This window comes from Nymphalis io, chromosome 27, assembly GCF_905147045.1.
Source record: "Nymphalis io chromosome 27, ilAglIoxx1.1, whole genome shotgun sequence".
Lineage (NCBI taxonomy): Eukaryota > Metazoa > Arthropoda > Insecta > Lepidoptera > Nymphalidae > Nymphalis > Nymphalis io.
In genome coordinates, this window is record NC_065914.1 from 2,498,977 (window position 1) to 2,512,631 (window position 13,655).

At 35.1% G+C, this 13,655-nt stretch overlaps 2 protein-coding genes across 5 annotated transcripts in view; both read left to right on the plus strand.

Moving 5' to 3' along the window:
* LOC126778791 (copper-transporting ATPase 1) overlaps positions 1–2,535 on the plus strand; it is a 66,660-nt gene extending 64,125 nt beyond the window's left edge. For 3 of the 4 annotated variants that reach the window (XM_050502456.1, XM_050502455.1, XM_050502459.1), the window contains one exon: positions 212–2,535. In XM_050502456.1, coding sequence (XP_050358413.1) covers positions 212–329 — 118 coding nt within the window. In that variant the 3' untranslated portion in view covers positions 330–2,535. The remainder of the gene's footprint in view (positions 1–211) is intronic. The other variant, XM_050502457.1, reaches the window with a different exon arrangement.
* A 5,296-nt stretch (positions 2,536–7,831) lies between these two features.
* Positions 7,832–9,594, plus strand: LOC126778938 (uncharacterized). The gene is made up of 2 exons (XM_050502692.1): positions 7,832–8,019; positions 9,250–9,594. The coding sequence occupies exons 1-2, from the start codon at positions 7,944–7,946 to the stop codon at positions 9,498–9,500; spliced, it is 327 nt and encodes a 108-aa protein (XP_050358649.1). The 5' UTR covers positions 7,832–7,943; the 3' UTR covers positions 9,501–9,594.
* The last annotated feature ends 4,061 nt before the right edge of the window (positions 9,595–13,655 follow it).

Genomic DNA, 13,655 nt, shown 5'->3' on the forward strand with positions numbered 1-13,655 from the left:
TAAAAGCTTTTGGAGTAAGAAGTACAATTAAAATTGAAAATTATGATGTTTACTGTGTTGGGGGGGGAGTTAGATATCCAATGACCTTTTCTATACCCTTGACAAAATGTATGCAAAATTTCATGTCGGTTGGTTCAGTAGTTAAGACGTCAAAGGTCAACAAATAAATAAACTCAGTTTCGCATTAATAATATTAATTTCGTATTCACAGATTACTCTACCGCAGTAAATCAGCAAATGGATGTCTATTGCAAGAAGAGGATGACATGCTGACAGTATCGTTCATACCGAAACGACCGACGAGGGACGCGCCCAGCTTAAACGGATAACTTCTAGAATAAACTCCAATGGCAGGAGGAAAAATAAACAAACCTTATATTTAAATATTCCATGCGATTCGCAAATATCTCTGCTTTATTATGTGATACAAACAGGTCGCGATTAATATTTCTTTATTTATAATACAACACTGTTCCACTTAACTACTTATTTGACGAGCCGGTTGGCGTGGTTGGTAGTTACTTGCCTTTCACGCCGAAGGTTGTGGGTTCGATTCCCACCCAGGACGGACATTTGTGTGCATGAACATGTCTGTTTGTCCCGAGTCGGGGTGTAATTATCTATATAAGTATGTATTTACAAATGAAAAAGTAGTATATGTAGTATAACAGTTGTCTGGTTTCCATAGTACAAGCTTAATTTGGGATCAGGTGGCCGTGTGTGAAAAATGTCCCAGGATATTATTATTATTATTATATCCACTTTAATTTGACTTCCAGTATTCCAGTAATTTGTCTTTGGGTACCACAGATTATTTAAGATGTCGACTTATGTCATGTTTATTCAAGATCAAAGTCGTTTATCATTTCTCCTCTTGTCATTTGCATAGATTATATTCGGAAAGATTTGTAAGCACAATCGATTATAATTCAAGTGTTGCCGCCAAAGAAATAGTTGACATATGCAGCTGTTTCCAATTCTTCAAAATGACAATTCGTGATAATTGTTGACAACATAAAATCGGTTCCTTTGTGTAATCGTATTTTATTGGGACGCTTCGTTTATAATCGTACTCGTAAGCGAAACGAATCGTTTCATGATTATAGTGACCGAGTTCGTGTTTTGAGAAAATATACCAATTTTCCTTCCTTAGAGACACATTGATTATGTTTTAAAGTAAATTTGTCTAAGAATTAAACTCGTTGTTTTGATCTTCATTTAAGTTTTTTACAAATTATAATGTTTATTTTTCACGTCAAATATTGAAATTTCTTATATATTTTTGTACGTTATCGAGTTTTTTTTTAAATTGGTGGTATTTTTTCTCGAATTAGTATTTTTTTTTATAATTTTGCTTAATGAATATGGTATGTTTTGACGTTTTTTTTTAATTAAACCAATATTTGACGTGCCATTTATATACATATATTGTATAAAAGTAAATAGAAATGTAAATGAATACTATGTACATAATGATGTTTAAGGGAGCACAATTATTTATATAATTAAACTAAAATTATGTATAATTTTTAACGATATTAAAAGAAAAAAATAAATACGGCTTTACTAAAAATGTGATTTAGGGGTTATGTTAAGTTAAACGATGCTGTCTCCTTCTTTCGAATGTCAAATCAATGGTGACAGAAAGTGAGAAATCAATGTTTAACTGAACAGCCGGTAAATAACGTTTTTAAATAAAGCCGATAATGTAATGAGTGCTAATTATGAGTCAACTTTTATGTCGTGAGCCAATTCTCAAGGGTTGTCGCAAAATATAGTATTTTTTTTTAAATAAAACTTTTCTAATATTTCTTACAATAAAAAATAAAATATAACTTTGTAAATAATAAATCATTTGTAAGTGTGTTATTTTCGGTGTAACGAGCCCTAACTTGCGTTCGACTGCGCCCATTTTGATTCGGTTGACTCACTATGTCCGACTGTTTAGAGACGGGTTCCTGAAGGATCGGTCATCGAATATAAATCCATTGTCCTGACAACGGATAATAATAAAAATATAATTATATCAACTTAAAACAACAATACCAAAAAAATTAAAACGCCGTTACTGGGCTACGTCAATTGTTTATGTTTGTAGTGCAACACGGGTCGTGACCAACATACAGACGTCAGGGTTGCATTCTCTAAGCAGATGGACATAAATGGCATTTATTACGCTACGATATAACTTTAATAAAGTAATTCGTGAGTAATGATTGACTGAAACAGACATACAAGATTTGCAGAAACAGAACGCGTTTTATATTGATTTTGGTACAAAAATGCTAAATGTAATAATATAGAATATGTTATTTTTATAAGTCTAGTGAATATTATTATTTCATTTATGTTAAAATTTAATCAAAATCGATATAGGCATCTATTAAAAAACAAGTTAACCGAGGCTAACATAGCTTTATTTTAGGAATACATTAAATATATAAAACGTTGCCCATATGTGTCTTTTTTACCTTTTTAATCTGTATTAAAGGATAATATGTGTGCACAGATAATATAAAAAAAATCTTATAGTTATTTCATTTTGTATATTTTTTTTTTGTATCATAGACACTGGTTTTGTGGGCTATTTATTTACGATCTATTTGTTAATGATATATAGTATTTTTTATGTACATGAAATGCGGAGTTAGCAACATGAAAGAGATGTATACAAAGAGTTAAGAGTTATGTGGATTACTATGCTACCTCAGTCTTGGCTAGCTCATAAGTAGATCCTTACAATCTGGGCTCAAAAGACAAGACTGACCAATATGCTATTGGCTTTTCAGTAGATATTACTTAGTCTTCGGAATCGCAGCTTGGTGACAGTGTTGACAGTGGTTCTCCCGTACCTCGGGAAGCACGAAAAGCCTGCGGTCTTGCGTCTCTTTACGGTCACCCCGAATTATGAGAGTAACGGAATAGTGATATCGCTTGAGTTTGCGCTGGAGTACTACAGTGTTATATACTTTGCGCAGATAGCTGATCTCTCTGGAGAATGACAGTCGTGGTCGAAATCATCATTGTTTATAAGTCAAGAGGAAGATAAGAAGGATTGTATGAGAATATGTGGAAGAAGGGAGTGACTAAGTTATGATTAGAGATAGAGATGGGTGGAAGGAACACTGCGCTGATTGTGAATCGTGATCGGAACTGCTTCTATGAATCTACCTCATTATGCTAAAATTTAATCAATATATAACTAATTGTGCAAATATGATACATATTTCAAACGAATTATTCATCGATACTCCTCTTAGATAAAATTTGACAAAAATTCTAAATAAAATGGCATTTTGTTATGATAATCGTTCTGCCAATGCGTTGCCAAATTATCCCCATAATTAATATAGACATATAACACATATTGCTGTGTTCGGGTAGGAATACCAGAACAACAATATGTGACGGTAAAATATGTTACCAGTGGGTGGTACCTACCCGACTTGCACTAGGCCCTACCGCTAAATACCAGTTATTTACACCATAAATACATTGCATTGATGTGTTCCGATTCAAGGGTAAGCATTTGAGAACCCATCGTCGCATAACACTGTAAATACTAACTGGAGGTGTTTTCTTTCTGTGCGTCGATGGGAGGCAGACACATCAGGTGTTACATTTTGTGTACTGTCCCCATTTCCTTCCAAGATGAAACTTTAAACCACAATGCTTTTCAATTTAACAATAGTAAGCCTATTCTTCTGACCGGTTTTATTTGTTCAATATGTTTAACAATGAATCCATCTTATCTGTTATGAATCATTTTTGTTATAATAAATGTAGATTTGATACTTTTTTCGTAAAATCTTTATCTATTATGCCATATTATCACAATTATACTGACAATATAGAAAAAAATAATAATAACAATGCCATGCCATGCAATTAATAATCCTTATAAATCCAAATAAGCGTAAAGCGCATGCTTAGTGTGAGATATTACAATATACTATACATAATAAATGGAAAAGCAAACTAAATTGTAATAAAATGGTAACTAAACACTTGCTAACTTGGTGGTAGGGCTTAGTGCCTCGTCTGGGTAGGTACCACCCATTCATTTGATTTTAAACCGCTAAATAGCAATACTTGGTATTGTTGCGTTCCGCTTTGTAATGTGAGTGAGCCAGTGTAATTACAAGCACAAGAGACGTAGCATCTTAGTTCCCAAGGTTTGTGGCGCTTTGGCGATGTAAGCGATAGTTGATTTTTCTTACAAAGCCAATGTATATGGGAGCTGGTGACCACTTGGCAGCAGTCACCCATTTGCCTAAAATACTCTCTGTAAATTATTCTACCCACATGAATACCCTGTGTTGTTACAAGAACCAGTGTAATTATAAGCAGAAGGGCTCAAATACTATGGTCGAATGAGCATTGATAGTGTATCAGTGGCTCATACTCCTCAGGGCGAGCATGGTGAATATGACCGCATATAATCGATCAGGCACAAAAAGCAGGCTTACAAAAACCAATGGAGAATTTTACTCCATAATAAATCGACGTGTTTTTATTTAGTCATTTTGTAATATTAATGATTTTGTAATTCCCAATTTACAAAACCTTTAGATGTAAGAATAAATGCAGATACCGATAGCAAAACTATACTTATCGGTTTTATGGTTAAAAAGGAAATCTTTATATATATTTAATAAATTAAGATTTGCTTGTAATTAAACGAAGGCTCAATTTGTCGTAATCAATTATGATTGGAGGGTGCCAAATTAAAAAAAAATTACATATAACTATATACACAAAGGCTATGTCAATTCAGTTTTCTTGTTCGCATTTCCACTAAGTTCAACCTAAAGGTAAGCGTGTATAGTTGACGCGCGAGCACATTTCGAGAATGAACTTAATGTATACGCACCTTAATATTCCTAATTGATAATATATATGAATATATATCATGTGTATTGGCTTTACTTAGAAACGTTGTTTAGTGGTGTTTTATTAAAAACCAAATAAAAATCTCTCTGAAAGAAGTACATTAGCGCTTCGTAAAAGTCGCTGGTTCGATGTTGTGCCCTTGGGCCATTGTCGTACCCATAGGAGTGGATACGAACATGGGGACCAATTCTACTAATCTGTAACCATTATGATACGTTCCCGATTCAATTCCAATCCAACTTTGACTATTATTAAACCAAACTTTATTGTTAACTTTTATGTCACTTTTATGAACAATAGTCGATAATTAAATTAAGGAATAGAAAAACGGGTAAATCGCAACAATTACGCTTCGATTCAATTGTGTTAAACTGACAATTTATTAGTAGAATTGCACCTGTACGCTGAATTAAAGTCGGGCGTTGTTAATTTTTATATTAAAAAAAAACTCCATCTAAACGACACATAACTAAGAAAAGCCTTGAATGATTAAATCTTAATCGAATAAAATTTGAAACGATATAGTTTCTGACTGTACATTGTAATTTAATAAATATCAATATTTATTTATACAAATACTTTATTTTTGATTAAATAAAATATTCAATACGCTTGTAGTTTTCTTTGTAGTTTCACTTGATCGTGTTAATATTATATACTAGTTTCTAGCCGCGTGTTAAATATTGCAAAATTCTTAAACTATGAACCCATTTCTAAACGCTTATTATTTTCGCGCCAAATCCACCGCTAGCGCGAAATGGAAACTGTGACGTAGTGTTTTTGAAATTACTCTGAACTGTTAATGTATTTTACTTCTTTAATTCGTGTAATGTCAAGATTATTTTCAAAATAACAATACTAATTGGTTGGCTTTGTGCAAGCCGGTCTTGGAGTTACTACCCATCATATTCAACCGCTAAATAACAATAGTTAGTATTTTTGTGTGTTGTATGCAGGGTGAGAGCCAGTAAAGGCAAGGGACATGACTTCTTAATTCTCAAGTCTCATTGATGATGTAAGGAATGGTTATTATTTCTTACAACACCAATGTCTATGGACGGTGGTATCCACTCACGATCAGCTAGGCAAATTGCTCTTCCGCCTACCTATTTAAAAAAAAATGGAATCACAAATACATGTGTTGAAAGGATACAGGACTTGAAAGGATGTCGTGATGTGTTATTCATATTTTAAATAATAATTTTGTAAGTAGCTTTTTGTATTATTTCCTACATAGAACCTAGACTGACCATAGAGTAAATAAACAACTTATGAAGTAATGAAGGCCCTCCTTATCTCCTTATATTATTATGAGTAATGTAGGCCGTTATCGGTCAAGAGGGCTTGACCGATTACTCTATGGTCAGTACTAGGCAGGAAAGAATACAATAATCAAGTCCTCTTGACTGATAACGGGCCAAGACGACTAGCAAACTCCATTTTACATAATATTACAGTACACATGAACAAAAGTGCATTCTCTACTCCTTGTTTCTCATAATCCGATGAGTCGGCCGATCCGATCTAAAAAAGTATATAATCACGGGATACTAAATTCTGTTTCCGGGCACTTCTAGGAATATCTCGACAGAAAAACTATTATATAACTATTTGCCGACTCAGTCTTATAAAACAAATAAAGCTATTATTATTATTTGTTATATTAAAACACAATTTACTATGGAAAAAAAATCATATAGTTGGTTCGACAAATTTCTTTAACAAAGAGTATTTCATATATGTTTTAAACAAAACCAAAAATAAAAAACTATTAACATAGCCATACTGATTTATATAAATTTAAATTTTTAACATAACGATCTTTCATATAATAATCATATATATAATTATTAAAATATGCACATAGAAGACATATATACAACGCTACGCGGTGCCAGCGGCAGTTTTGGCGCGAAATTCACAATCGTCCGGAAATGGTTCAATATTTGTAAAATTATCGATGGCAGATATGTAACGGATGAATTATTTGTTAATTCCTATGAAAGATTATGCCCTAACAGGGAAGATTTAAGCTTAGTTCAGTTTATACAGTTATTAGGCATTTTATCGAGGCATTCGAAACAGGATGTTACTGTTTTTGTAACTCGTTTCAAAACTGTAAATCAACAGATTATAAATGAAATCAGATGTGTTAATTCACAAAATGATTAATAAAATATATTTATTGGAGTGCTTTTTTATTTAGGAGTGGTTGGATTGAGAGATAATTAATGTTAAGTAACTAATTGGTTCAATTTTTTTTAAACATAATTAGCACTGAGACCAACACATTTTAAAAAGTATAACTACAAGAAATTCAGGTTAATACATATTTAATAATACATATTTAAGGAGTCCAACCCCTCAGGACCTTATAAACGAAATGAATTAAAACGAACAAATGGCCCCAATATCCGTCTCCCATTAAAATTATTTATTTTTGTCGATCGCAGTTGAAACACTTGGAAATTGAAATAATAGTGCAATGTACTAACATATAACGCCTGTCTTACTGAATTGGGTAAAATGATTGGTTTGACAGATTCACTTTGATTGATTTTGAAGAGGGCGCGCGGGAATGCCCTAGGGCACCTGACTCGCTCACTCATTTTACTCTTTCGATTACTTAGGTTACACTGTAATCGTGATTATTAATTACAGTAATCATAATCGTTAATCATTTATCTGATTACAATTTTTACAAGTCCACCGTCTTAAACCCCCACTGGTATGAAAATCACAATACTAATTCAACGATAATCTGCTATAATTTTGCCGCCATTCCACGTAATCACGATTTGTAAGCTATTTTTTAATTATGAATAATATAGACCTCAATATAAATAATTCTTATGTAAATAAAAAAAAGATATAATTTGTCATTTTAATTTGACGTTTGACGTAACCGTGTTTAAATATAAACACACTATTATATTCGTATACAATATATATAAGAACATGAAGTCTGAAAAAAAATGACAAATCATCTTGGCCAAGGAATATTAGTTACGTCCATTTATTTGTAAATCTTTTTTATATTACATTCTATTATGGAGGAAGCCTTCAATAAACTCAAAAATGAACGACGGAATTCCGTTGACAATCTTATAAAATGGATGAAAGACTGTAAGTGTGTTCGTTTTAAAAAAAAGTTACATAACTTTGGCGGCCTTCTTCTATTTCGGTACTATTGAATTCTCAATCCTATGCCAAGTTTTAATATATTGTTATGTTTGGGTAAGCCAGAAGTGAGCCAGTGTAATTAAAGTCACAAGAGTCATTACATTTTAGCCGCATCAGGTATATAATAGCCGAGATGGCCTAGTGGTAAGAACGCGTGAATCTTAATGGATGATCGTGGGTTCAAACCCGGGCTGAATTTTCGTGTGCTTAATTTGTGATTATAATTCATCTCGTGCTATACGGTGCAGGGAAACATCGTGAGGAAACCCGCATGTGTCTAATTTCACTGAAATTCTGCCATATATGTATTCCACGACCACCACGCAGCTCCAATGCGGGAGCAATGTGGTAAAATAAACTCCAAACCTTCTCCTCAAAAAGGGAGAGGAGACCTTAGATCAGCAGTGGGACATTCACAGGCTGTTACCACTATGGTATAAGGAATTGATTAATAAGAATTTAGTTATTAAAATCAGGCGGAACATAAATGCTTTTCAGTGCATGGGAATGTTACAGCTACCACGCTTCGGACTGCTGTTGAGACTTTCTTAACGAACCCAATAACTTTTTACTTGTCCGTCCAGTATTGTAAGCTACTATAGACCAAAAGGCAGTCAACAATATTGCTTATGAATTGGAACCAATTACCACACACTAGTGTTTCATGTCGAAAGTCGACTATCGATATATATTGTTTGTCGATAGTTAAAGTGTAAACAATTGTATCGATACTATATCGTTATTATAGTCACGTGTGAATACTATCGGTTTTATCGATAGTATCGATAGTTCACCATGAGCAATACTATCGATAACAGCAATACTAACGATAATAATTCATTCGATAGTAACCATATTATCGATAGTATTGCAAAATTCATTAGTTTTAACCAAAACATTTTGCCCAAGTCTTATACCAATTCCAATCCAATTGTCTCACAGGTGAGCAAAGAATTCTTTTCCTATTGAGGGAAAGTGCTCCAATTCGAGTTGATAGATACAAAAGGATCGAATCGATACATGCAGGATTCCTCAAGATTTTATTTTTCCCCGAACACGTAGTGAATTATATAGATACATTCAGCAGATGAGCTCAGTAATGCTTGCCAGGTTGGTTATTCTAGCCGCTGAGCCACCTTGGCTGATAAACCAATGTAATCATTTATTTCGCAGCAAAAATCGTTGACGGCGTTAACGTAACCGAGGAGAAAGCTCGCAAGCTTTTCGAAAATATCGCCGATTCAAAGAACGTCGAAATTGAGAAATTTAAAGAAGCAATCACTAAATTGGCCAGCGAACAGAAGAAGACCGTCGAAGAGTTCACGAATACTCTAGCGACAGAAGGCCCCAAGTTCTTGAATGCTGCGTTTGAAGCAGCGAGCGCGGCTGCTAGTACATTAAAAGAAACTTTAATGAAAAAATAATTCTTAATTTTCTTACTTTCTTTCAATTTTGTTACACAAATTTGATGTAACATTGTTTATCGTAATATATTTTGATAATAAATAAATATGTTATAAAACATATTTTTTCTGATACTACGAATTTTAATGATTTTAAAAAAGTGAGTATTGTATTGTCTGAAAACAGGACTAAACGGTTGAGCAAATATGACAAATGTACCAGTGGTCACCAACACCCATCAACTTAGATTGCCAATGCGCCACCAACATTGGAATGTAAGACTAAGATGTTTTATACCTTGTGCCTATTACCAGTTACACTGACTCACTCATATTTTAAACCGGAACACGCCGTTCTTTCAATATTAATTTAGTAAGTTAAAAGTGGTCAAAACGCTCTCATAGTACGAGGCTATGAGAGCGTTTAGTCCACTATTTAGAAGGTGTTATTTTGGTAGCCTAGGAACCCAAAATTGAGCATTTGTGTCATAAACTACAGACTTAACTTTAAAAAAAAGCCTGCTTTTTAGACTGTTTTTAATACGTGTTATTATTTTCCTGACCAGTTATAATTATGTATAAGTTGCTACTCATAAGTAAGCATCGCGTGTAGTTAAAAATCGTTCATTTTGTTTTTTGGATAAAATTCGACAAGATTTTTTACTCAGCTAAGTACTACTCTACTCTAAAGTGATATTTCTCGTTTCCTGCTTTTTTAATATGTATGCACGAACAAAAGATTGTTCCAGAAACTTTAACGTACGTGTTTTTAACACTTGGAACAAGCATAAACTTGTAACTTCCTGTAGCCGATGTCACAGGGTCAGTAAATCTTTTGTAGCACACTTTTATACCAGGATCCCAGTAAAAATATTCAATTTGAAAGAATCGTTAAGGCGCTATTGTATGCTTAAGGATTTTACAAAACTAATGACTTTATAAATAACTACACGCTTTGGGAATAAAATGATCGCTTTTAGACATTTTCGAAATTAAAAAATATATTATTATTATTATTATTGTGAAACATAAAATTAAAAGTTAAAATTTCTTTCGCTGGTACTTCTCAGATGATACCTTTGCACACTGGTAATTTAAAACTAGTAGTTTTTGAAAATAAATACGCAAGTGTTCATCAATATACATTTGAAATTATTACTAAATCACAACACTTGGTAGAGCCTTGTGCAAGCTCGTTTCGTACCGCCTATTCCACTGTTGTGTTCTGGTTTGAATGATGAATCAATGTAACTACACTAACATTAGTTCCCAAGGTTATTCCATGGGCAATATAAGGATTGTTTAATACTTCTTACAGCGCCAATGTTATGGGTATCCCTTACCATCAGGTTGAAAACACAAATGTGTGATACTTTTTAAAGTCCCCGTATTATATAACATTATTATTTTGAAATATAAATAAATCTTAATGTCATTATCATGTAATAAAGTGCGCACTCGTGTATTCTCGATGTAAACTTAACGATGAATAAAATAATCCTGTCGTATCATAATTCATGTTAAGCAGTAGCTCGACACTGATTAATTATCAACATCGGTTTGTATTCATATTATTAAATGGCAGTAAAATCCCAGTGTATGATATGTCGAGAGGTCATTGGTTCGGTTTCATATAATTCTCTATTAGTTTCCGCCTGAGACTTCGCTGGTGAAGAGGGGGGGAGGTATTAGGTTATCCTTTCTGTATCCCTGACAACGTGTACGCAAACGGTTGAACATGTGAACAAAACAACTAAGAACAACGTAACAAACAAATAAACAAATTCACTTTCGCCTTGCCTCGAAAAGCACACGTCCTGCACTTAAACGTGCCTGAACGCTTCGTTCCATTGCATTATAAGTGATATACTGTTAAATTTAACTGTTGTGCCGGTGTAACGTAATTAAAAATAAACAATTACTTCAAATGTATAATAATATATACAAAACCCCACTAAAACGATAAATAGCCTTTGTCACCGTAATTGTTTTTCAGAAACGGCCAAACCACGTCTAAGGACTCACTTCGCGCCAAAATGTAATGTAATTCATCGTCGCTTTTTTTTAAAATATGTTTTACGCCACAAGCATTCGATGGAAAGATTGTTAAATAAAAAAAATATATAGCGATCAAAACAATGTTTGTACCTAAACTTTTTTGATAAGATAGATTTTTGCGGTTTTTAATTTTTATATAAAAATAAATTCACTAATTGTCAATTAGTGCTCATACTGTCGTTAGATCATATCGTCGTTATAAGATGTAAACATTGATTTAAACTTTTTATATATATATAGGCCTTTGCATCTTTGACAGATGATTTAAGCAGCATCGCGGATACACTTCCGTTCGTGACTAAAGAGACCGATGTGAGAGAGGGGATCCTTCGGCCACACTCCCGATAAGTGTATGCGCCCCCAGATAGGCGAGGGTTTGAGGCCCGCCCATCACGCCTTGTGCGTTTTTCTTTTAGTAATTCAAATTAGGCATCGTCATGCTTTGATTGATCTTCATGAATAAGGCGACGGCACTTGGCACGGTCCTCAGCCAGCTCCTCCCATTGGTTGCTCGGGATGTTAAACGCAACCATATAACGCTTAGCACAATCTTTGAAACGGAGTAGTATTTTCCTTGGCAGACGGGTCTGCTCCATTCGATGCACATGTCCCGGCCACCGTAACCGTATTTTTTTAGAATGGCCGTGATGCTATGTCTCGCCTAGAACAGACTCGTTTGTCACACGATCCTTCCACGTGATGCCCAGAATACTTCGACGACAGTGCAAGTGAAATGTGTTCAGTCGGCGTTCATGTTTTGCGTACGTTGTCCACGATTCTGCTACATACAAGAGTGTGCTTAGGACACATGAGTGGTAAACAAGCATTTTCCTTTTTACCGTAAGGTGTATGTTATCCCAAGCCCTTGTACAGAGCCTCCCGAACGTAGAGGCTGCTTTGCCATCAAGCGAGAGATTGCTTGACAATTGCGACCCAAGGTAGCAAAATTTATTAACCACTTCCAAAGGTGCGCCGTTAAGCAAGATGACTGGTTACTCTGTACATCCTTGCGCTAAAATAACGGTCTTCTTGCAATTTATGGACAATGAAAAGAGATCGCACGCTCTGGCAAATTTGTTCATTAGACTCTGGAGATGAGCTTGGCCATGAGCAACAAAGGCAGCTTCATCAGCGAAGCGTTTGGACTTGAGCATCGAGATGCTGTACAGCCTGCCATCAGTTCGCGTGTGAAAGTGGATGCCTTGCTGCTTGTCCCCAAAAGCAACCTTCAGAAGTACCGAAAAGAATACTCCGAAATAGGTAGGGGCCAGTACACAACCTTGACGAACACCACAGCGTATGTCGAATGGCGTAGATGTGTTGCCATGGTGCAGGACGGTGGCTTCCATACCTTCGTGAAACGATTGCACCATCTTTAAGAGTTTCGGGGGCATCCAATTCTGACACAAACAACAAGAACCGAGTACAAGTCTCTGCTCACAGAGTTAAAAGCCTTGTTTAGGTCTACAAATGCAACGACTAGGGGGGTGTGTAGCTCCCTACACTTTTCTTGCAGCTGTCTGAGTGAAAAAAATCATGTCGACAGTTGACCGTTGGGACCTAAAACCACATTGTGCCTCAGGGTATACGCGGTCGGCAAGCCCTTGTAGCTTGCCTAAAATGGCCCTTGCAAAGGTTTTACCGACGATGCTAAGAAGGGATATTCCGCGGTAACAGTTGCAGTCACCTCGATCACCTTTGCCTTTATTATGAGTGACGATGTCAGAATCTCGCATATCCAGAGGGACGTAGCTTTCTTCCCAACACTTGGCCAGGTGTTTGTGAAGGATAGGCATGAGGCACTCAAGCTTGACAATTTCAGTGACACCATCGTCTTTACCAGGACTCTTTCCTTCTTTGAGCTGCTTGACGGCCAGATAAAGTTCCTCTACGGTAGGTGGGTGGCGACTAGCTATACCAAGTTTCCAGATTCGGGACAAGCTCCGCTGCTTTTTGGCTGAATATCCACTGTCTGTTATAACAGAACCGTCGATTTCCTTGAGAGGTGCCGTCTTTTTTGAAGTAGGTCCAAGAGCTCTTTTGATGCCTGCGTAAACCCCGCCAATATCCCCTGCGTTTACGCACGCTTGGATACTTTGGCAAAGCTCTGTCTAATAT